The 26002-nt window shown below is 43.6% G+C and overlaps 1 protein-coding gene across 3 annotated transcripts in view; it reads left to right on the top strand.

Moving 5' to 3' along the window:
* Positions 1 to 20236, top strand: part of LOC121576949 (dual specificity tyrosine-phosphorylation-regulated kinase 4-like) — a 30338-nt gene extending 10102 nt beyond the window's left edge. For 2 of the 3 annotated variants that reach the window (XM_041890568.2, XM_041890567.2), the window contains 12 exons: positions 7913 to 7987; positions 9198 to 9350; positions 11196 to 11510; positions 12217 to 12353; positions 14492 to 14632; positions 17956 to 18094; positions 18271 to 18352; positions 18520 to 18692; positions 18825 to 18885; positions 19093 to 19222; positions 19383 to 19564; positions 19694 to 20236. In XM_041890568.2, the coding sequence (XP_041746502.2) occupies positions 7913 to 7987; positions 9198 to 9350; positions 11196 to 11510; positions 12217 to 12353; positions 14492 to 14632; positions 17956 to 18094; positions 18271 to 18352; positions 18520 to 18692; positions 18825 to 18885; positions 19093 to 19222; positions 19383 to 19564; positions 19694 to 19959 (1854 nt within the window). In that variant the 3' untranslated portion in view covers positions 19960 to 20236. Of the gene's footprint in view, positions 1 to 3363; positions 3936 to 7912; positions 7988 to 9197; positions 9351 to 11195; positions 11511 to 12216; positions 12354 to 14491; positions 14633 to 17955; positions 18095 to 18270; positions 18353 to 18519; positions 18693 to 18824; positions 18886 to 19092; positions 19223 to 19382; positions 19565 to 19693 lie in introns of those variants that run through there. The other variant, XM_041890569.2, reaches the window with a different exon arrangement.
* Positions 20237 to 26002: the final 5766 nt, after the last annotated feature.

Below are 26002 nucleotides of genomic sequence, written 5' to 3'. Positions count from 1 at the left end.
GACTGAGACATTGACAGAATCATCTGTTGTTCAGTGTATTCTTCTCCCATCCTTCATTTTTTACATTGTTGAGCAACACATGGCACTTTTAGTTTTATTACTAGAAAATTGTAACGCTTCAGCTCAAACCATTGCAAATTAACTGTAGTTAATTTGAGTTATTTTATGGACTCCATTTGTCTACTTATTGTCAGGCAATAAGTAGGGATTTTGAACTGGGCAAAGGAAGACATTTTAGGAAGGGGCTGAGATGATGAGGTGGACGGGGGAGGGGGGAAGTGTGTTGGTGGACAGAAGTGCTTGAACAGGGGTGTTTGATTACAGGAGATAACGACCACAGTGCTGAAATAGGAGAAGACACTGCAGCCTCGCTCTAGCTTATCTCATCATTATCTGCCAGTGTGGATTTTTGTAGATTTTTTGTGCTGTGATTCAAGTATTGTTTTATTATTTGGCTGACAACGGGAGCTGTGCAAGGATCCTGGTCAAATGATTATTGTCTGATGTGTAAGCTAGTTATAACCAATATAAATCTGTCTCATCATAACCAATATGTGAGATTTGTACTTTTCAGTCCTATTGATCAGAGAACTCCTGTGCTGTTCTAAGTTTTTATACTGATAGGAGATAGAAGTTTAGTTTTAGATGTGTAGGAGGCATATTTTGACAGAACAGTGGTAATTTCTCTGGAGGACAACATTTCTGGGACCATGCTAGCATACTCAGGGGAAATCAGTCTTACTGCCTTGGAAAGGAGACTGCATACATTGGGATATCAATAGATGTACACGTATGTTTTAAAAAGCATAGTGAAAAAGCAACCACTGACGACAACATCCCAAATGTGGAAAATGTGGAAAAAGGGAAGCTGTCTGAATACTTTCCAAATGCACTGTAGTAGACCTGCTGAAGGACCACTCTCCATCAGGGACAGATCATCTCATATAGTCCTGTCTGATTACTGGAGAGCCCTTGTGTTGTTGCATAACAGCCACTCTATAATCACATTCAACTAAATAATCTGCAGCTTTACTCCAGGCTTCCTCATTTTGCAAGGGGATGGATTTTGTTTTCACCCGCCTCACCTTGTCTGTGATTAGTCATTCCGTCTTCGTCCCGTGTTACAATGGAAAATCATCTTACACTTACAGTACCAGTCAAAAGTTTGGACACACCAACTCATTCAAGGGTTTTTCTTTATTTGTTACTATTTTCTACATTGTAGAATAATAGTGAAGACATCAAAACTATGAAATAACACATATGGAATCATGTAGTAACCAAAAAAGTGTTAAACAAATCAGAAAATATGTTATATTTGAGATTCTTCAAATAGCCACCCTTTGCCTTGATGACAGCTTTGCACACTCTTTTGCCATCCTCTCAACCAGCTTCACCTGGAAGGCTTTTCCAATAGTCTTGAAGGAGTTCCCACATATGCTTAGCACTTGTTGGCTGCTTTTCCTTCACTCTGCTGTCCGACTCATCCCAAACCATCTCAATTGGGTTGAGGTCGGGGGATTGTGGAGGCCAGGATGATGCAGCACTCCATCACTCTCCTTCTTGGTAAAATAGCCCTTACACATCCTGGAGGTGTGTTGGCTCATTGTCCTGTTGAAAAACAAATGATAATCCCACTAAGCCCAAACCAGATGGGATGGTGCATCGCTGCAGAATGCTGTGGTAGCCATGCTGGTTAAGTGTTCCTTGCATTCTAAATAAATCACAGACAGTGTCACCAGCAAAGCACCCCCACACCATAACACCTCCTCCTCCATGCTTTACGGTGGGAACTACACATGTGGAGATCTTCCGTTCACCCACACCGCGTCTCACAAAGACACAGTGGTTGGAACCAAAATTCTCCAATTTGGACTCCAGACCAAAGGACAAATTTCCACCGGTCTAATGTCCATTGCTCGTGTTTCTTGGCCCAATCAGGTCTCTTCTTATTGGTGTCCTTTAGTAGTGGTTTCTTTGCAGCAATTCGACCATGAAGGCCTGATTCACACAGTCCCATCTGAACAGTTGATGTTGAGATGTGTCTGTGACGTGAACTCTGCGAAGCATTTATTTGGGATGCAATTTCTGAGGCTGGTAACTCTAATGAACTTATCCTCTGCAGCAGAGGTAACTCTGGGTCTTCCATTCCTGTGGTGGCCAGTTTCATGATAGCGCTTGATGGTTTTTACGACTGCACTTGAAGAAACTTTCAAAGTTCTTGAAATATTCCGTATTGACTGACCTTTGTGTCTTAAATGATGGGCTGTCATTTCTCTTTGCTTATTTGAGCTGTTCTTACTATAATATGGACGTGGTCTTTTACCAAATAGGGCTATCTTCTGTATACCCCCCCTACCTTGTCACAACACAACTGATTGGCTCAAACGCATTAAGAAGGAAATCAATTCCACAAATTTACTTTTAAGAAGGCACACCTGTTAATTGAAATTAATTCCAGGTGACTACCTAATGAAGCTGGTTGAGAGAATGCCAAGAGTGTGCAAAGCTGTCATCAAGGCAAAGGGTGGCTATTTGAAGAATCTCAAATATAAAATATATTTTGATTTGTTTAACACTTTTTTGGTTACTACATGATTCCATATGTGTTATTTCATTGTTTTGATGTCTTCACTATTATTCTACAATGTAAAAAATAGTAAAAATAAAGAAAAAACATTGAATGAGTAGGTGTGTCCAAACTTTTGACTGGTAGTGTACATCATTGATGTTCGGGTGTGAAGGACGCCTGGTGGTGTTGTCTCCCATTACACCAATGAAACACGCTGTTTCTCGGGTCAGCATGAGTTGAGGTAATTTTATTGTTCACCAGCTAGTCTTTATGTGCTGGTACATAATAATCATACATTGCAGCATAGGACTACTCATACTGATGATCAAGTTGTATAACCTATTATAAAACAAGCTGTGCATTACGAGAAGGCAGGTATTATATAATATATGCTACCTTTATGTGTTGCATCCGTCTTTATTTGTGTGTGTGCGTGCATGTGTGACAGAGCGAGAGAGAGAGGTAAAATCCAGCAAGCCTTTACCATTGTTTATGTCTGCCAGTGCAAACCTACAATTTAAACTTTTAACACATGTGAGGTCAAAGGGGACAAAACGTCACAGGGGGGAATTAATGTTTAAATGTTCTGTTTACAAAAAAGAGTGTCTACCCCCCTCAATACAGAGTCTTTATTTGTCATATAGGCCTAGTCCAACCTATAAATTGTGTAGCAAATGGTCTGTGGATGGTAAATAGGTTATTTTTAGAGACAGCATCATCTCTCAACACATCACACGACCATTTCCTGCAATGTGAGGAGCTCAGTACTGCGACTGTCAGTATAGGCTATCCACAGGGATACACTGTGCGATTTAGGCACAGTGCCTCAGCAGTAGGCTGTATTAGCTACTGTATAGTAATGCGCGCAATGGCGCACACTCACCGAGCACTATTGGATTTTAGGAGTGTCGGTCGAATGTAGGGGACGATAAGTAGCCAAAAACAAATCTATATCGGGGAGACCCAGCTGTCAGATGCAGACACCTGAACAGGTGGCCTCTCCAGAGATTTACGCGTCAAGGTGAATAGACTAACAGCTTGCCTCTTTCTCTAATCTCCTGCTGACAACACCAATACTGACCCTATCGTCAAGATTATGTCTATCGCAGTTTGAGATTCAGGACCCGATCAATTCGTGTTGATTCAAGTGACAGTCGCTCCTCGGTTGGACTTTCGTTGCTGACGTTTTTTTCTCCAAGTGTCAGAGAATATGAAAGTGACGTCTGGACTTTCGAAAATGTGCTGGCGCCTTGCATTTACCTGGATTTTACAGTAGTTACTTTCACGTGTAGGCTACATTGAGATTGGGATTTACTAAGGACCCAGGTGTCAAAGCAACATGTTTCCCGAAATTAATAACAAGGTGAGGTCAATCATCCATTTTGGGTATATTAATGAATCCGTTATTTATTTCTCTCTTTAGGCTACAGATTTTGACCAATGTTTTTTACAGCCTTTCTTTTCTGTTCTCTTCTCTACTTGACTTTTATTTTATATTTTGCTTGAACATCAGAAAGTTATGTATTTCTATGTCTGAAGTCTGAAATAATCATTTTGTAGTTTAGATTGTATGGAGATTCACTTTTCTATTCCACTTACCCACTTATTTCACAAATACAGAATATTATGATACGTGTTATAAAGTAGGCCTAAACATTATGACCCATTTAGTAGGCTAATTTGCCTATAGGTTGTTGTGATTTTCTGAGAAGGTAAACATGATCCATGGCTATTTCAGTCTACACTTTATTTTATGAGTCATGGTGTTGACAGAAGCTCTATAGCTTTCCCATAAATAGTATCAAACATGATCAAGGACCGGAAATCAGCAACTCTTTCATCCACTGTTTACAAAGAATATTAGCCTTGTTATCATGTGTCATTAATTATTTGTAACCTCATTGTCACATTGATAACCTAACCAGCCAACTATACATCAGTTAAAGTGCAAGATTCTATTTGATCTGAATAGCAATAGTTTGTTGCTCTTATTCAGCTCTTCTTGGTGGGGTTGATGCTCTCCTTTTCATGAGCAAAAAAGCTTTATTTTGAGTTTAGCTACTGACAATGTTAAAACAATTATGCTTATAAACTATTGAACTCCAAGACAGTTGTTGTTTGCAATTGTCAATTCAATATTTTCTATACAGTGATTATCATAGACGTTGAATCTTTACTTTCCTCATGCTTTACTGTAACTGGTGTCATATGAGTCTCAGAAAAGACATACAGTGCATTTGGAAAGTATTCAGACCCCTTGACTTTTTCCACATTTTGTTACATTACAGCCTTATTCTAAAATGTATTAAATTGTTTTTTCCCCCTAATCAATCTACACATAATACCCCATAATGACAGAGAAAAAACAGGTTTTTAGACATTTTTGCAAATGTAAGTATTCAGACCCTTTACTCAGTACTTTGTTGAAGCACCTTTGGCAGTGATTACAGCCTCGAGTCTTCTTGGGTATGATGCTACTTTCACGACTTCCTCCGATGCTGCCTCCTCTCCTTGTTCGGGCAGGCTTCAGCGTTCGTCGTCACCGGCCTTCTAGCCACTGCCGCTCCTCATCTCATCATTCCATTTGTTTTGTCTTGCTTTTTATACACACCTGGTTCATATCCCCTCATCAGTCCCTGTATAAGTATTCCCTCTGCCCCCCATGTCTTTGTGTGTGATTGTTTCATGTGGAGGTGTCGATAGCTCGGTGGAGCTTTATGTACTGTATCGCCGGGATATTCACCCTTGTGTTTTGTTTTTCTCCAGTCCGTTATACCGCACTGTAGTTTTACGCATTGCTGCGAACTGCTGTATTGGCCGAATAAACCATTATTCTGTGATTTACACCTCCTGCGCCTGACTCCGTCCAAATCACCCGCTACAGCTACAAGCTTGGCACACTTGTATTTGAGGAGTTTCTCCCATTCTTCTCTGCAGATCCTCTCAAGCTCTGTCAGGTTGGATGGGGAGCGTCGCTGCACAGCTATTTTCTGGTCTCTCCAGAGATGTTTGATCGAGTTCAAGTCCGGGCTCTGGCTGGGCCACTTCATTCAGAGACTTGTCCGGAAGCCACTCCTGCATTATCTTGGCTGTGTGCTTAATGTCGTTGTGCTGTTGGAAGGTGAACCTTCTCCCCAGTCTGAGGTCCTGAGCGCTCTGGAGCAGGTTTTCATCAAGGATCTCTCTGTACTTTGCTCCATCAATCTTTCCCTCGATCCTGACTAGTCTCCCAATACCTGCCCCTGAAAAACATCCCCACAGTATGATGCTGCCACCATGCTTCACCGTAGGCATGGTGCCAGGTTGCCTCCAGACGTGACGCTTGGTATTCAGGCGAAAGAGTTCAATCTTGGTTTCATCAGACCAGAAAATCTTGTTTCTCATGGTCTGAGAGTCCTTTAGGTGCCTTTAGGCAAATTCCAAGCGGGCCGTCATGTGCCTTTTACTGAGGAGTGGCTTCCGTCTGGCCACTCTACCATAAAGGCTTGATTGGTGGAGTGCAGCAGAGATGGTTGTCCTTCTGGAAGTTTCTCCCATCTCCACAGAGGAACTCTGAAGCGCTGTCAGAGTTGAACATCGGGTTCTTGGTCACCTCCCTGACCAAGGCCCTTCTCTCCCTAACCCAACTCTATGAAGAGTCTTGGTGGTTCCAAACTTCTTCCATTTACGAATGATGGAGGCCACTGTGTTCTTGGGGACCTTCAATGCTACAGAAATGTTTTGGTACCCTTCCCCAGATCTGTGCCTCAACACAATCCTGTCTCTGATCTCCACGGACAATTCCTTCGACCTCATGGCTTGGTTTTTGCTATGACATGCACTGTCAACTGTGGGACCTTATATAGACAGGTGTGTGCCTTTCCAAATAATTTCCAATCAATTGAATTTACCACAGATGGACTCCAATCAAGTTGTAGAAATATCTCAAGGATGATCAATGGAAACAGGATGCACCTGAGCTCAATTTTGAGTCTCATAGCAATACTTATGTAAATAAGGTATTTCAGTTTTGTATTTATAATACATTTGCCAAGATTTCTAAAAACCTGTTTTCACTTTGTCATTATGGGGTATTGTGTGTAGATTAATGAGGAAAAACATTTATTTAATCAATTTTAGAATACGGCTGTAACGTAACAAAATGTGGGAAAAGTCCAGGGGTCTGAATTCTTCCTCTAACTCAGATTACAAACATAGGCAATCCAAGGTGGGCACTGGTGTCCTACTACTTTAAATCCCAACATAATACCAAGCCATATATACTTTTATACGTGGCGCTGGGTGTGCATGGGAATCAAAATACTGTCATATTCTTGCAAAGGAACCCATCTGGGTCAGTAAGAGGCAATTTGTCAGTAAATAAAGAATATTAAGCATATGGATAGAAGAGATGTCTATTTAGTGAACTTGTGAAAAAGTATAGTGTTACTGTAGGTCTTGGTCAAGTTCATTGTAAATCTGCTCTGCTCTGCTACCCAAGTACCCAGCCAACCGTTGCGCAGCCCTCTCAGGCTCTCTGAGTTTAGCCTGTGCCCATCTGGGCTGGAGGTTTTATTCCACCAATACAGTGTCTCTCAGTCTCTCAACACACTGTTAATTGACATGCTCCCCTCTGATTAAGGCACGTGTTAGCACAGCTATTCTGACAATGCGGCAGTTGCACCAGAACGAAAAGAATCTCAATGGCTCATATGGCCCCATATAACCTGGCACCAGACTGAATTGTGCTTTGTGAAATGAAGTCAATGATCTCTCTGGTGCTAGGCTAAAACAGCCCTTTGCTCTCCTCTCCATTACCACCATCATCACCACTCCCTTACACTCTTCATAGAACATCAGAGGGTTAACAAGCCTATGCTCCAGTAAAGGAATGCAGGTTGTGGAAAAACTGAGTGATAAAGAGACCAATGTTACTGTGGTAGCTACTTGCATAAAATACTCTAATTTCAGGGAGTGTGCATCATCTTTGCTTGCGTGGTAATAATCTTGCTTCACTGCCCACTGGCTGTTTATATCTGTGGGACCCACCGCTGTGCTGAGACTGAAACTCCCACCAGCAACAACCAGGCTGTTTATTCTCCTCATTCACAGAGATGCTTTGAAGTTAATCAGTTTCGGTTACTAAAAATACGTGATTTATAATTCAGATGAATGACCTCAATGACTTGTTATGAGTCATATTGAATCTATTTAACAAAACTGAATCTGATTTTAGAGAGATTCCCTTGGAAATGCTGCATCCAACGCCACCCCCTCACTGACTTAAATAGGTATAGAGAAGCGAGTTTTGTGTATAAATCTAATGTTAAGTCAAATCTCCCATATTCCTCTCCTCCACAGTCTTCAAAACCAGAGGCCTTCTCCCACTCACACAGACTCCAGACCCAACAGGCAACCAACCGGCCCTATTTACAGGTGAGCCTTTACTCACAGGTGACCCCTGACCTGCAGAGCATTTAAGCCCCTGCAGACCCACTCTTTCAATCCTGTATCTTTCTGTCTGTGCAGTGCCCTCCCCCTTCACTCCACCAAAACTCATTACCCTAGCTAGGTCATGCTATTGGAGGGCACTGGAGTACATGGAGTAAATGAAGCAACCACCTCCTAACCACTCCCAAGGGGTGAAATCATGGTGCTGCTCACTGTCAGACCTGGATGTGTTTAAGAACACAGAGTAGTAGCCTACGTAATCAGCTTGAATCCAGTTGTGCATAAGCACAATACTGTATTTGCATCCATGTGCTTGTTATGGCAGGTGCTTGGAACTATATTTAGCCTGTGTCTATGCATCATAACCAAGTTGGCAGCTACTGCAACAGCCTGTGCACATGTGATTAAATATCACCGCTATGTATAGATTAGTGTGCACTTTTCAACCTGCTGTTTTGGGCTGCTGTGCTTGCTGTAACCGAAGAAAAGGGGTATAGAACTACTGGTTCCAATTTACAATAACTGCCCCTAATAATACCAATGTATTTACATTATTTATACAGGCAGATACAGTGTCATTACCGTGTAGGAAGTAATTAAATATGTTACTGGCATTTACAATTTCAACGATTTGCTGAATAAACTCATGATCCCTGCCCTTGTTGTAGTCTAGGTTAGAGGTCTCCTTTCCCCCATCATTAGCTTGGCTATGCTTGCAAGGCAGCCAGTGACACATGTAAACGTGCTCCTACAGCAAGCAGGATGTCAGCTAGAGAAAGGCCTGCTCCAGTTCAGCTCCCCCACAGCAGCAGATAACGCTGACAGGGTCTGTCAGGGACCAGTCTCTGATGTTTTGTCCCCGACTCACTCTTACCCTGCTCAGTAATTCCACCCTCAACTCAGGGGGTCTTGGTTACCTGAGCCACCACATTTAGAATGGTCAGAGCGGATGTAGCGCTCTCTCCATCTCTCCATCCCTTTATTTTTGCGCCAACTCTCCAAACCTTCGCCATAGAGTATGTGATCACAGAGTCTCTTCCCACAGCTGCTGTAACTCTGACACAACTGGGGTTAGAGCGCCATGAGTCTGGCAAGCAAGACTAGTTATGTCGATACAATATGTTATTACACTTTGACTGTTTTCATCTGCATATTTAAACCTTCCTTTATTTGAACCCTTTTCTCTCTCCTGTAGAAGTTTAACTCGGACGTAGGGACCTTGCCCCAACTGGAGCCCCCGGTGATACAGGTGGTTGTCAGCAATGCCAAACTCCACCACCAGCAGTCCGATAGCATCCTGCCCCACATCGCCAACAAGGGGCTGCCGAACAGCTACCAGACACACCAGGTGAGGCTACATTTCACACTGTCACACTATACTGTTGGCCTCCAACAGTAGTTCACTGGACTCCAGTTGTCAATTGTAAATGCACATGTAAATAATAAGTCCTTGATAGTTTATACATCTTCAGATGAACCCTCCTCACCACAGGAGGCTGCTGAGGGGAGAACAGCTCATAATAATGGCCGGAACAGAGCAAATGGAATGGTATCAAACACATGAAAACCATGTGTTTGATGTATTTGATACCATTCCACTGATTCTGCTCCAGCCATTACCACGAGCCCATTCTCCCCAATTAAGGTGCCACTAACCTCCTGTGCTCTGAGCTGTATCTGACATGTATCGCTCCCAACGTACAGTGGGGAAAAAAAGTATTTAGTCAGCCACCAATTGTGCAAGTTCTCCCACTTAAAAATATGAGAGAGGCCTGTAATTTTCATCATAGGTACACGTCAACTATGACAGACAAAATGAGAAAAAGAAATCCAGAAAATCACATTGTAGGATTTTTCATGAATTTATTTGCAAATTATGGTGGAAAATAAGTATTTGGTCAATAACAAAAGTTTCTCAATACTTTGTTATATACCCTTTGTTGGCAATGACACAGGTCAAACGTTTTCTGTAAGTCTTCACAAGGTTTTCACACACTGTTGCTGGTATTTTGGCCCATTCCTCCATGCAGATCTCCTCTAGAGCAGTGATGTTTTGGGGCTGTCGCTGGGCAACACAGACTTTCAACTCCCTCCAAAGATTTTCTATGGGGTTGAGATCTGGAGACTGGCTAGGCCACTCCAGGACCTTGAAATGCTTCTTACGAAGCCACTCCTTCATTGCCCGGGCGGTGTGTTTGGGATCATTGTCATGCTGAAAGACCCAGCCACGTTTCATCTTCAATGCCCTTGCTGATGGAAGGAGGTTTTCACTCAAAATCTCACGATACATGGCCCCATTCATTCTTTTCTTTACACGGATCAGTCGTCCTGGTCCCTTTGCAGAAAAACATCCCCAAAGCATGATGTTTCCACCCCCATGCTTCACAGTAGGTATGGTGTTCTTTGGATGCAACTCATCATTCTTTGTCCTCCAAACACGGCGAGTTGAGTTTTTACCAAAAAGTTCCATTTTGGTTTCATCTGACCATATGACATTCTCCCAATCCTCTTCTGGATCATCCAAATGCACTCTAGCAAACTTCAGACGGGCCTGGACATGTACTGGCTTAAGCAGGGGGACACGTCTGGCACTGCAGGATTTGAGTCCCTGGCGGCGTAGTGTGTTACTGATGGTAGGCTTTGTTACTTTGGTCCCAGCTCTCTGCAGGTCATTCACTAGGTCCCCCCGTGTGGTTCTGGGATTTTTGCTCACCGATCTTGTGATCATTTTGACCCCACGGGGTGAGATCTTGCGTGGAGCCCCAGATCGAGGGAGATTATCAGTGGTCTTGTATGTCTTCCATTTCCTAATAATTGCTCCCACAGTTGATTTCTTCAAACCAAGCTGCTTACCTATTGCAGATTCAGTCTTCCCAGCCTGGTGCAGGTCTACAATTTTGTTTCTGGTGTCCTTTGACAGCTCTTTGGTCTTGGCCATAGTGGAGTTTGGAGTGTGACTGTTTGAGGTTGTGGACAGGTGTCTTTTATACTGATAACAAGTGAAAATTATAGGCCTCTCTCATCTTTTTAAGTGGGAGAACTTGCACAATTGGTGGCTGACTAATTACTTTTTTTCCCCACTGTAAATGTAAAAGAAAGTGAGACCTGTTTCATCAGGGTTACGCTAAGTGATAGTGCCAAAGTGTTGTGAGAACAGATCAGCTGACCTCTTCTGTCCTTTTGTGATTGGCAGGATGAGAGACCAAAGCCTTCCTCCCAGTTCCCCACACGGTTCGGCTCCTCCGTGGAGAACCTGTATGACTCCATCACCACCAAGGGCCTCAGCAACAAGCTGGAGGAGAAGAAGCTCTATGAGGGACAGAGGCTGCCCATGTCTCCCACAGAGGCACTGAGGCACTTCCAGGGGCGTCTGACAGAGTTTGAGCAGGAGGAGATCATGGACTACTCAGAGATCTGGTTTCTGGGTCTGGAGACCAAGAAGATTGAGGGCTCTCATGGGATTCCTCAGAACGCAGGCTACGACGACGAGCAAGGCAGCTACAACAACGTAAAGTTTCATCAAGGATTTGAATATACGTTTCTCATAAGCATGTGTTTGTTTTCTATGATTGTGTTTTGCTTTTTGTGTATTGGAGTGAATATTAATGTGTATATTGATGTGTATATTGATGTGCATAGTGTATATTTATTTGTTTGATGTGCATACAGGGCCCATATGTGAAAGAGACCTTGGTCTCAGCATGACTCCCTGTCAAAATAAAGGTTAAATCAAAAATTAATAAATATTATTGTGGTTCCTTGGGGTAAGATGTAGGAGGGTTTTTGTTTATTTACAAGACATTATGCTATGAGCTTATGTTAAGGCACAAGAAAAGCAGTTTAATGCACGCTAGCCAAACTGCGATGTGAGCCTAACTGACTATCCACAGGCAGTTTGTGTCTTATTCCAACCTGTATGGATGTGCTGTCACAGGGAGACTGACTGTGAGCATTGTTTAGACTCATGACCTTATGCCCCCATTCATGGTAACCTCTAGGTCACACAGGTTAAGTCATGACCGATGCACAGCTAAATAACTAAATGGAACGCAACACAGAAGTACTATTAAGAACTAGTGTTTGGCACTGGAAGTAGTTGGGCAAATGTGCCTTATGTAGTCATTACAAACAACCATCATTAAAGGATGTCATTGTATCATGAACTACTAGTTAAGTACATACAATGAATATTGTCCATATTGTCTCGTATCCAGGTTCTACACGACCACATTGGCTTCCGCTTCGAGGTGTTGGAGGTAATCGGGAAAGGATCCTTTGGACAGGTCCTGAAATGTCTGGACCACAAGACCCAAGAACTGGTTGCCATCAAGGTCATTCGCAACAAAAAAAGGTACAAACAAAATATTTTGCTACATGCCCTGAAACTGACCTTCCTGTGTGAAGTCATTAAACATGGACCTCTTCGTGACCTTTTCATGGGGAGGTCCAAAGGAGGCTCCTCGGTATTGCTTTACCAGTCCTCTCTCAGGGGATCCAAGGCTCTCTGTGTATCAATGGAACTCCCCCTTCTCCTCTTTGACTTTGATTGATGCAGATGCCATCAGTGCTTACTGCCCTTCAATAATGCAGAAAACAAAATGGGTGCCTAACGCCTAAGGGCTGCCTTGGTCTCTCCACTGGGGCCTTGTCTTGAACTAAGCCCTCTCTCAAAAATGATGTTTCTTCTGGGAGAGGAGAGGTGCTTTCCCTTCTTTACAGCTGTCATCATTTCTCACATCAAAAGACATTACAACTGGAATGGAAAAATATTAGCAAGAAGATGGTCACTACAAAACTAAAGCTTGTCAGTAAAAATCTGTCACTATGATTCATATTATACAGTCGTGGTCAAAAGTTTTGAGAATGACACAAATACTAATTTTATAAGTCTGCTGCCTCAGTTTTGATGATGGCAATTTGCATATACTCCAGAATGTTATGAAGTGTGATCAGATAAATTGCAATTAATTGCAAAGTCCCTCTTTGCCATGGAAATGAACTTAATCCCCAAAAAACATTTCCACTGCATTTCAGCCCTGCCACAAAAGGACCAGCTGCCATCATGTCAGTGATTCTCTCGTTAACACAGGTGAGAGTGTTGACGAGGACAAGGCTGGAGATCACTCTGTCATGCTGATTGAGTTAGAATAACAGACTGGAAGCTTTAAAAGGAGGGTGGTGCTTGAAATCATTGTTCTTCCTCTGTTAACCATGCTTACCTGCAAGGAAACACGTGCCGTCATCATTGCTTTGCACAAAAAGGGCTTCACAGGCAAGGATATTGCTGCTAGTAAGATTGCACCTAAATCAACCATTTATCGGATCATCAAGAACTTCAAGGAGAGAGGTTCAATTGTTGTGAAGAAGGCGTCAGGGCGCCCAAGAAAGTCCAGCAAGCGCCAGGACCATCTCCTAAAGTTGATTCAGCTGCGGGATCGGGGCACCACCAGTGCAGAGCTTTCTCAGGAATGGCAGCAGGCAGGTGTGAGTGCATCTGCACGCACAGTGAGGCGAAGACTTTTGGAGGATGGCCTGGTGTCAAGAAGGGCAGCAAAGAAGCCACTTCTCTCCAGGAAAAACATCAGGGACAGACTGATATTGTGCAAAAGGTACAGGGATTGGACTGCTGAGGACTGGGGTAAAGTCATTTTCTCTGATGAATCCCCTTTCCGATTGTTTGGGGCATCCGGAAAACACCTTGTCCGGAGAAGACAAGGTGAGCGCTACCATCAGTCCTGTGTCATGCCAACAGTAAAGCATCCTGAGACCATTCATGTGTGGGGTTGCTTCTCAGCCAAGGGAGTGGGCTCACTCACAATTTTGCCTAAGAACACAGTCATGAATAAAGAATGCTACCAACACATCCTCCGAGAGCAACTTCTCCCAACCATCCAAGAACAATTTGGTGACGACCAATGCCTTTTCCAGCATGATGGAGCACCTTGCCATAAGGCAAAAGTGATAACTAAGTGGCTCGGGGAACAAAACATTGACATTTTGGGTCCATGGCCAAGAAACTCCCCAGACCTTAATCCCATTGAGAACTTGTGGTCAATCCTCAAGAGGCGGGTGGACAAACAAAACCCCACAAATTCTGACAAACTCCAAGCATTGATTATGCAAGAATGGGCTGCCATCAGTCAGGATGTGGCCCAGAAGTTAATTGACAGCATTCCAGGGCGGATTGCAGAGGTCTTGAAAAAGAAGGGTCAACACTGCAAATATTGACTCTTTGCATAAACTTACTGTAATTGTCAATAAAAGTATTTGACACTTATGGAATGCTTGTAATTATACTTCAGCATACCATAGTAACATCTGACAAAAATATCTCATAACACTGAAGCAGCGAACTTTGTGAAGACCAATACTTGTGTCATTCTCAAAACTTTTGACCACGACTGTATTATAGTTTTTGGCTTTCAGACTGTTTTGAATGGTTAAATCCAGAATGGAGCTGTGACCTAACTAACTCTTATTGGACTTCAGGTTTCACCACCAGGCCCTAGTGGAACTAAAGATCCTGGATGCTGTGAGGAGGAAAGACAGGGAAAACTGCCACAATGTCATCCATATGAAGGAATACTTTTACTTCCGCAACCATCTCTGCATCTCCTTCGAGCTGCTAGGGTGAGTGTAGTGTGTATAACACTACTATAAGACACCTGGAATTAGGCTGTGATTAAAGCCATCACAGACATACACACACACCAGGGCCGGGGTCAATTCAGAAAGTAAACTTTAATTACAATTCAACATTTTAATAAAGGGCATCTATTTTCTATGACTTATCAATCAACTGAGAAGTAGAAGCTATTTATTTCAAACGTTTTCCATTTTTGAATTTTTTATAAAAATTACTTCTTGAATTGACTGCCTTCAATTCTAATTGACCCCAGCCCTGACACACACAGTGCATTCGGAAAGTATTCAGACCCCTTGACTTTTTCCACACTTTGTAACGTTACAGCCTTACTCTAAAATGTATATATTTTTAAATGGTCCTCATCAAGCTACACACAATACCCCATGATGACAAAGCGAAAACAGGTATTTAGAAATTTTTGTAAATGTATTAAAAGTAAAAAACTGAAATACCTTATTTACATAGGTATTCAGACCCTTTTCTATGATACTCGAAATTGAGCTCAGGTGCATCCTGTTTCCATTGATCATCCTTGAGATGTTTCTACAACTTGATTGGAGTCCACCTGTGGTAAATTCAATTGATTGGACATGATTTGGAAAGTCACACACCTGTCTATATAAGGTCCCACAGTTGACAGTGCATGTCAGAGCAAAAACCAAGCCATGAGATCGAAGGAATCGTCCGTAGAGCTTTGAGGCACAGATCTGGGGAAGGGTACCAAAAAATTTATGCAGCATTGAAGGTCCCCAAGAACACAGTGGCCTCCATCATTCTTAAATGGACGAAGTTTGGAACCACCAAGACTCCTCCTAAAGCTGGCCACTGGGCCAAACTGAGCAATAGGGGGAGAAGGGCCTTGGTCAGGTAGGTGACCAAGAACCCAATGCTCACTCTGACAGAGCTCCAGAGTTCCTCTGTGGAAATGGGAGAACCTTCCAGAAGGACAACCATCTCTGCAGTACTCCACCAATCAGGCCTTTATAGTAGAGGGGCCAGATGGAAGCCACTCCTCAGGAAAAGGTATATGACAGCCCGCTTGGAGTTTGCCAAAAGGCACCTAAAGACTCTCAGACCATGAGAAACAAGATTCTCTGGTCTGATGAAACCAAGATTGAACTCTTTGGCCTGAATGCCAAATGTCATGTCTGGAGGAAACCTGGCACCATCCCTACGGTGAAGCATGGTGGTGGCAGCATCATGCTGCGGGGATGTTTTTCAATGGCAGGGACTGGGAGACTAGTCAGGATCGAGGGAAAGATTAATGAAGCAAAGTACAGAGAGATCCTTGATGAAAACCTGCTCCAGAGCACTCAGGACCTCAGACTGGGGTGAAGGTTCACCTTCCAACAGGACAACGACCCTAAGAACACAGCCAAGACGACACAGGAGTGGCTTAATAATAAAAATAAATAAAAATAATATGCCATTTAGCAGACGCTTTTATCCAAAGCGACTTACAGTCATGCGTGCATACATTTTTGTGTATGGGTGGTCCCGGGGATCGAACCCACTACCTTGGCGTTACAAGCGCCGTGCTCTACCAGCTGAGCTACAGAGGACCAAGTCTCTGAATGTCCTTGAGTGGCCCAACCAGAGCCCGGACTTAAACCCTTTTCTAACATCTCTGGAGAGACCTGAGAATAGCTGTGCAGTGATGCTCCCCATCCAACCTGACAGAGCTTGAGAGGATCTGCAGAGAAGAATGGGAGAAACTCCCCAAATACAGGTGTGCCAAGCTTGTAGCGTCATATCCAAGAAGACTAGAGGCTGTAATCGCTGCCAAAGGTCCTTCAACAAAGTACTGAGTAAAGGGTCTGAATACTTATGTAAATGTGATATTTCTGTTTTCTATTTTTTATAAATTTGCAAAAATGTCTAAAAAATCTGTTTTTGCTTTGTCATTATGGGGTATTGTGTGTAGATTGATGAGGGGGGGGAAATCATTTAATCCATTTTAGAGTAAGGCTGTAACGTAACAAAGTGTGGAAAAAGTCAAGGGGTCTGAATACTTTCCGAAAGCACTGCACACACGCACATACAATCAAAATAGTCCCAGTAGAAGTTAAATGAAATCCTGAATAATTAATGTGTTAATCAAAGGTATTCAAGGTTAGGCACCTCTCCCGAGGTACAACAACAAGACTTAAGCCCTGAACTCCCCTATCACATACACAGCTCGCTTATCACTAGTCACTCCATCTGCTACACTACTTGAGTAAAGTGAGCAGCCCACCTAGAACAATCTGCCTTAAACAACCTAGCCTTAGGTTCTCTCTGAGACAAGATAGTCTTCTGGGTCATTCCACCAATTGAGTACCTTTTTGAATAGTGTAATTATTTAAAAAGGAATAGTTTTACCATATTCAAACAAGAGTTCTGTTTACCTTATTTTAAGGGTTGACCTTAAAATGAGAGACAGGTTTTTATTTTACCTTAAAATGAATCACTAATCACATTAAATAAATAATAATGCTCAGAAATGACTTTGTCAAAGCAACAAAATAATGAGGGCTTTACAATGGTGAAAACTTGTAGAAATGTTGGGGTTAAGTGGGTGGGTTAAAATCTTCCTAGAGGTCACAGAGGTACACAGAGGGACATGTCAAAATGCTGTATTTTGGCACTTTAGCAAGCCTTTATTCATATAAACAATCTGATTTATTTAATTTTCCATGTGGTCTATATTAAAGGGCACTTCATTTAATATAACAGTCTTTTAAAATGCAATATTTGTGCACAATTTCAACCTAAAATATCAAAGGGACGTAAAAGGCCCTCATTTAATGGAACAACCGTTCTATACCAGGCTGGCTGACCTTTAGTAGACGTCTTAGACTGCCACCTTGACCTATCTAGCATTACCGTCACCCAATCCCTTAGTTAATGCCTTGATTAGGGCCCTATCTCTTTCCTCTGCCTGCTCGTGGTGTGAAGGTTCCGGTTACACTGACCAGAGAAGTTTGTGCTTCCCATAAGTACTGAATAATACCAGGAATATCCATCTTCTTAAGTCTCTCTTCTTAATGTTAAGACATTCTAGAATGTTAAGTAATCTGATATAGCATGTTCACTTCCGTTTTAAAATCGTATTACTAAACTGCATGGTCCTGCTAGATTCGACTGAGCTATGCCATGAAAAAAACACAGTATAGTGCTGCCCTCTGGAGGACTAATAAACTATAACATTTGAGTCCACGTGCAAGTGTGGGAAAAAGAGAAAGCAGAGAGACTGAGACTGGTGGCAGAAAGCTGTGTTTATCATTCTACCAGTTCTCTAAATGATTGTGTCTTTGACTTCTTATAGAGTCAACCTTTATGAGCTGATCAAGAAGAACAACTTCCAGGGCTTCAGTCTGGCCTTGATCCGTCGTTTCACCCACTCCCTGCTCAAGTGCCTGCAGATGCTGCATAAGGAGAAGATCATTCACTGTGACCTCAAACCAGTAAGGTTCCTCAGACATACTGTATCGGCACTGCATATAGTAATAACACAAATAATATTTAACTGATAAGTCAGACATGCTAATGCATAGTACCAGTGCTCTATAAAGAAAATGAGTGGGCTGCACTTTGATTGGTTACTTGGAAAATTAACATTGCTTCTCTTTTTTCACAAAAGGAGAACATCCTTCTGTCTCAGAAAGGACAAGGAAATATCAAGGTGGTGGACTTTGGGTCCAGCTGTTATGAGCAGCAGAGAGGTGAATGTCTCACCTGATTAAATACCTGTTATACATGGTACAGGTCTGATATTTAAAATGTAAATGTAAATATTTAAAGCTCCAAAGCCATCGCACTCATATACAGTAACCGAATGTTAACATAAACGCCGTTCTCGCACTCTCTCTCTCCTTGCCTGCCATTGTAGTCTACACCTACATCCAGAGTCGTTTCTACCGCTCCCCAGAGGTGATACTGGGACACACCTACAGCATGGCCATCGACATGTGGAGCTTGGGCTGCATCATGGCTGAGCTCTACACCGGCTTCCCGCTCTTCCCTGGGGAGAGCGAGGTGGAGCAGATCGCCTGCATCATGGAGGTACACAACCAACCATCTGCAGACATAGTCTCAGAGCTCAGCGCTAGCCAATTGGAGTATCTGGTGTTGGATGTTTTTAGCAATCCATTTATCCATCACCATTCAAGGACATTCTGTTATTTTATTTCTTAGGTATTCGGAATGCCTCCCAATGATTTTGTGCAGACAGCATCCAGGAAAAGATTGTTTTTCGGTAAGAACTTTCTATGGTTTATACAGTACAAATGTGTTTCTTTATATCAGATAAATAAGGTAGGCTGCGTTTAGATAGGCTTCAGATCTTTTCACTGATCTTTTTCTGATCTGATTGGTCAAAAGACCAATTAGTGAGAAAAAAAATCTGAATTGGGCTGCAAAACATTTTAACAAACTAACTGGTGTGTTTGATGACTTGTTGCAGACTCCAAAGGAAACCCCAGAAACATCACAAACAGCAAAGGGAAGAAAAGGCGACCCAACTCCAAAGACCTAGCCAGTGTGTTGAAGACCAACGATCCTCTGTTCCTGGACTTCATTCGACGCTGCCTCACGTATGTCAACACCAACACACTAGAAATCTAGCATTCAGCACAGGATTATTACGCTATGGTGACAGGGTCATGAATAGCGGAATTACTGTTGTCATGAGATTTCTGGTAGTTAGCTCAATCTTCTCCACACACACTTACTGTGTATTCCTGTGCTATCTAGGTGGGATCCAACCAAGCGTATGACACCAGATGAGGCGATGCAGCATGAGTGGATCCAGGAGGCCCATCTCAACAAGCTCAGGCCCAAAACACGACCCATGATGAGGAAGCCCAGTGAAAGCGTGAGCAGCACAGAAAACAACTACGAGGCCACTTACCGCAAAGTAGTCACTAACAGGACAGGTAAGACCAGGCCTCTCGCTTGCTTTTTTTCTCTAAAATAAATTTTCACAATGTGAAAGATCAATTTATGGATTAAACCACATAATTTTGTATGTGTGAAATACCATGTCCTCCCATTTTACATTGCAGCTGAGAGGATTGGGTCCGATAGCAACAAGCTGAAGAGAGAGCTCTCCGCCAAGGCAGGGCGCAAGATGGTGACCGCTGAGCGACTGCGTCCCATTGGAGCGTCAGCAGAGGAGCAGTTGTGTGAGGGCGTGGCCAAGGTCAACAGGGACACCAATCATGAGGCGGGCGGGGAGAGGCCCGTGCACATCATCATCAAGCCTCAGCTAGATGTGGGCACCGACGGAGGGTGCCAGGTGTCATCCAAGTGTCTGCCCCCTATCATGTAGCAGCACAGGGAGGGGGCAGGCAGGCAGCACTAGGCGTTATGGACTTTAACATCATCAAAGAGGCGCATTGGATAATGCAGACTGTGGTCATGTCTAGGGGATCTCCTGTTTTGTGACATTCCTGTGTCTATGACATTCATTCAATACATTTAATAGAGTCACCTTAGCTCTGCGTTTCCCGAACTTGGGAACCCAAGGGGAGCACGTTTTGTTTTTTGCCCTAACACTATTCAGCTGATTCAGATGATCAAAGCTTGATAATTAGTTGATTATTTGAATCAGCTTTGTAGTGTTAGGGCAAATACCAAAACGTGCACACCTTGGGGTCCCGAGGACAGAGTTTGGGAAACCCTACATTAGCTGTTCTGTTCCACTGAATGCGTTGTCTCACCGTTTCCCAAGGGGTGCACGTTTTGGTTTTTGCCCTAACACTACACAGCTGATTCAAATGATCAAAGCTTGATGATTAGTTGATTAATTGAATCAGCTGTGTAGTGCTAGGGCAAAAACCAAAACGTGCACCCCTTGGGTTCCCGAGGACCGAGTTTGGGAAACCCTGTGATTGTCTACTTGTCATGGAGGAGAGCAAATGTTGATAGTTTGGCAAGCTACCAATCCCGACTCAAACATAGGTTATTGTTGATGTTCCATTTACTGTATAAAACAGGCTCAGAGACAGAGACAGGATCAGTTGAAGTTACAAAACCGGAATACCCTGGCATGCACAACAGCGTTATGCTTTTATTATGTGCCCCCTTTGTATCCCAGACCACAATCCTCAGTCCCACCTAGTGTTACCTGTTGTACATTTACTTCTGAAAATACACTGCTCAAAAAAATAAAGGGAACACTAAAATAACACATCCTAGATCTGAATGAATGAAATAATCTTATTAAATACTTTTTTCTTTACATAGTTGAATGTGCTGACAACAGAATCACACAAAAAATTATCAATGGAAATCAAATGTATCAACCCATGGAGGTCTGGATTTGGAGTCACCCTCAAAATTGAAGTGGAAAACCACACTACAGGCTGATCCAACTTTGATGTAATGTCCTTAAAACAAGTCAAAATGAGGCTCAGTAGTGTGTGTGGCCTCCACGTGCCTGTATGACCTCCCTACAACGCCTGGGCATGCTCCTGATGAGGTGGCGGATGGTCTCCTGAGGGATCTCCTCCCAGACCTGGACTAAAGCATCCGCCAACTCCTGGACAGTCTGTGGTGCAACGTGGCATTGGTGGATGGAGCGAGACATGATGTCCCAGATGTGCTCAATTGGATTCAGGTCTGGGGAACGGGCGGGCCAGTCCATAGCATCAATGCCTTCCTCTTGCAGGAACTGCTGACACACTCCAGCCACATGAGGTCTAGCATTGTCTTGCATTAGGAGGAACCCAGGGCCAACCTCACCAGCATATGGTCTCACAAGGGGTCTGAGGATCTCATCTCGGTACCTAATGGCAGTCAGGCTACCTCTGGCAAGCACATGGAGGGCTGTGCGGCCCCCCAAAGAAATGCCACCCCACACCATGACTGACCCACCGCCAAACCGGTCATGCTGGAGGATGTTGCAGGCAGCAGAACGTTCTCCACGGCGTCTCCAGACTCTGTCACGTCTGTCACGTGCTCAGTGTGAACCTGCTTTCATCTGTGAAGAGCACAGGGCGCCAGTGGCGAATTTGCCAATCTTGGTGTTCTCTGGCAAATGCCAAACGTCCTGCACGGTGTTGGGCTGTAAGCACAACCCCCACCTGTGGACGTCGGGCCCTCATACCACCCTCATGGAGTCTGTTTCTGACCGTTTGAGCAGACACATGCACATTTGTGGTCTGCTGGAGGTCATTTTGCAGGGCTCTGGCAGTGTTCCTCCTGCTCCTCCTTGCACAAAGGCGAAGGTAGCAGTCCTGCTGCTGGGTTGTTGCCCTCCTATGGCCTCCTCCACATCTCCTGATGTACTGGCCTGTCTCCTGGTAGCGCCTCCATGCTCTGGACACTACGCTGACAGACACAGCAAACCTTCTTGCCACAGCTCGCATTGATGTGCCATCCTGGATGAGCTGCACTACCTGAGCCACGTGTGTGGGTTGTAGACTCCGTCTCATGCTACCACTAGAGTGAAAGCACCGCCAGCATTCAAAAGTGACCAAAACATCAGCCAGGAAGCATAGGAACTGAGAAGTGGTCTGTGGTCACCACCTGCAAAACCAGTCCTTTATTGGGGGTGTCTTGCTAATTGCCTATAATTTCCACCTGTTGTCTATTCCATTTGCACAACAGCATGTGAAATGTATTGTCAATCAGTGTTGCTTCCTAAGTGGACAGTTTGATTTCACAGAAGTGTGATTGACTTGGAGTTACATTGTGTTGTTTAAGTGTTTCCTAAAAAAATTTGAGCAGTGTATATTATTTATATTTTAGGTTAATCTTTTACTACTGTACTTTCTGTGTAGATATTCCAAACCAAAGCCTCTCTGTTGTGCAATATTTTGCATGGCTTCAACAACAAATGGTTTTACATTCAACGAAATGGCTATTCGTTTCTGAAGGAGCGTGTGCAATAAAGGCTGAGACATTTTGTCACTACTGATCTTTCAGCTCAGTTGTGCCCTGTAAGAAAAATTTGCTAATCAAACCTTAATGACCTGCATCTTTATTAGATTGAATAATACGATTGGAATGATATTACATTATTATAATGGTTATTATGATGATTATTTATATACATTTATCCAGACATAGAATGTATGTTTGTAATGGCTTGTTTTCCCTGTACATACCTGCTGTGATTTTTTATGTATGTATTGCAGAAAATAATGTATGGTATATGTTACAGGTTATTGTAAAGTGTAGGCAAGGTTTTACTTGTTCAGGTTTTACTTGTAATATCTATGTATGAAAAAAACATTTTGTACTTGATTATGTTTGTGTTCGTAATTGTTTTTACTATTAGACAGAGACAATCCTTGTATTAATAGTTTGTGCCTTGCAGTATTAGAATTCTTGCACTTTACCTCTGTATTAATCTCGCCCCCCAGCCGGCTGCTCTCGCTCTGTCGAGATGCCAGCAATTCGAGCCTGGGGACCAGGTTACCTCTGTATGTACCTGGGATAAAATACTAAGATTCTTCATATAAAAGTATTCAGATGAGAATTATGTGATCATTGATATTGCTTGTCAGGAAATATTCAGTTAGGGAGTAGCATAATTTTGTGTTATCCCATGGTAGTTTCTAGAAGTCAAAGTAATGGCAAAGAATATAGAGCATATAGAAAATCCTGGTATTGGTGACATGTCTGTAGCTGTAAGGTCAGAGGACAGTGTTTTGTGAAATGTATGCTGTCATTTCACTTGCATCTGATAAATGAACTGGCTACACAAGCATACAGGGAGAGTCACCATAATCTGTCTGTATCTCAGTAGGATATACAACCAAATTAATTGACTGTGACACTTAGTCACACAAATAAAGATTGAAGAGTAACAGGATTGAATGAGAATATGAGTGGAAAATGAGTAATTTCAATGTTATTATGAAATAAAATAATTGTTTCAACTTGTATGCCTCAGTCTTGCATCTTAATTATTCACACACAAATAACAACCAAACTGCAGGTCTTGTATAATTATAAGACATTGCCATGTAAACCCAGTCCATTACATAAAATCATATGCTAGTTTACTTGCAGAGAAATAACAGCGTAATTGCTGACCAAATCGCCCATGTTGCGTGCGCGAGTGTTGCAAAATAAATGTACACATTTACTGAAAAATATAAACGTAACATGTAAAGTGTTGGTCCCATGATTCATGAGCTGAAATAAAAGATCCCAGAAATTGTCCATAAAAGCGTATTTCTCTAAAATGTTGTGCACAAATGTGTTTACATCCCTGTTAGTGAGCATTTCTCCTTTGAACCAATTGGCATGCTGACTGCAGGAATGTCCACCAGTGCTGTTGCCAGATAATTTATTGTTCATTTCTCTACCATAAGCCGCCTCCAACTACATTTTAGAGAATTTGGCAGTATGTCCAACCGGCATCACAACCGCAGATCATGTGTATGGCGTTGTGTGGGCGAGTGGTTTGCTGATGTCAACGTTGTGAACAGAGCGCCCCATGGTGGTGGTGGGGTTATGGTATGGGCAGGCATAAGCTACGGAAAACGAACACAATTGCATTTTATCGATGGCAATTTGAATGCACAGAAATACCTTGACGAGTACCTGAGGCCCATTGTGAGGCCCATTTCTTTTAAGGTATCTGTGACCAACAGATGCATATCTGTATTCCCAGTCATGTGAAATCCATATATTAGGGCCTAATGAATTTATTTCAATTGACTGATTTCCTCATATGAAATGTAACTCAGTAAAATCGTTGAAATTGTTGCATGTTGTGTTTACATTTTTGTTCAGTATACATGTTCAATCATTTTGTCCAAACTGATCACACGCGTCAACGGGCATCTGCGTAGCCAGGCACCAAAATAGGACTTGGTTCTATTTTAGACACTTGACGAGCTGAAAGTCCCACCTCTCCCATCTACTCATTGGTTATTTACAAGCATATACCTAAGTGGGTGATTGAAAGATGAACAAGTTTTGACATTGAGAAAGCTTACGATACCATGTGGAGGGAAGGGTTGCTGATCAAGTTGAGTACATTGGGCATTGGGGGACGTCTGTATAACTGGATCATGGACTTCCTGTTCGATCGGGTCATACGGGTGAGGGTGGGTGTCACGGTTCAGACAGACGACAAGAGGACCACAATTGCGTCACACCAGAAAGTTTATTTAAACTTAAGGGGAAAGGGATGTAGGGAGTGAGTGAAGGCTCCAGGGGTTATCCCGTCCGATGTGCTGGGTCTGTGCCTCCCCCAGTGGCAGCGTCGTCCGATGACGCCGGTGGTTGGTGGTCCAGAAGTCCTGGGGGAGGAAACACAGACACAACGGCGGATGAAAACAGGCAGAAGTACAGTTCAAGGGAAATCCAAATACGTTGTAGCAAGGCAGAAGGCTGGTCAGAGTTACCGGGGTCGAAGAGTAGTCAGGAGTCGTAATGGCAGAAAGCAGGTCTGGTTTTCCTGGGGCAGAAGAGTATCCAAGAATCAGGCAGGTCCGGGGTCACAAAACAGGGTGAGCCAGAGCGCGAGCACACAGGTTCGGGTGTGAGCTTTGCAGACGATCTGACAAAGGAGAGCTGAAAGACGGGACTTTAAATACTGGGAGAGGTTAGTGGGTAATGCAGCGCAGCTGGCAGAGTAATTAGAGCCGAGCAGAGCAGGGACAGGTGGAGCTCGTTAGGCTGAGTAGAGAGAGAGAGATGAGCAGAGTGGAAGATAGTGGAAACACATTAAGGTGGTAACCCGGTGGAGTGAGAGGGCTCATGACAGAACCCCCCCCAAGGGGACGGCCCCAGAAGTCCCAAGAGCAACACCACGCCGGGCGGGAGGAGGGGAGCCGGAGGAGGGCTAGGAACTCCTCCCGAACGGTCCGAGCGAACGCCCTCATCCTCGGAGGAAGCCGGGAGGGCCGTGGTCGGGAGATGGGACAGGTCCCGAGACAGGATCAGGCACAGGACAGGAAGCCGAGCCGGGCAGGACGGTTAGGGATCCCTCTGGGGCGGCCCCTACGGATTGCAGGTTGATCAGGATGCCGTTGGTGGAAGGCGGTGATGAGAGTCCTATCCACAATCCGACTAGCTGGCACCCAGGTCCTTTCCTCAGGTCCATAGCCCCTCCCAGTCAATGAGGTACTGGAGACCCCTACCCCTCCGTCTGGACCGAAGCAGGCGGCGACGGTGTAAACCAGACCACCATCGACGAGCCGTGGAGGAGGAGGACAAGGCGCAACAGGGACCAGCGGACTCTCATGAATGGGCTTAATCTTAGACACATGGAAAGTGGGGGTGCACCCTCATGGAATTAGGCAGTTGGAGCCGGACAGCAGTTGGGCTAATCACTCTTATGATAGGGAATGGGCCAATGAACCGAGGTGCCAACTTCTGCGACTCCACCCTGAGTGGCAGGTTCCTTG

Source organism: Coregonus clupeaformis, chromosome 11, assembly GCF_020615455.1.
Source record: "Coregonus clupeaformis isolate EN_2021a chromosome 11, ASM2061545v1, whole genome shotgun sequence".
NCBI lineage: Eukaryota > Metazoa > Chordata > Actinopteri > Salmoniformes > Salmonidae > Coregonus > Coregonus clupeaformis.
Note: the sequence above shows the minus strand (reverse complement) of the source record. Positions and strands in the feature narration are given on the sequence as shown.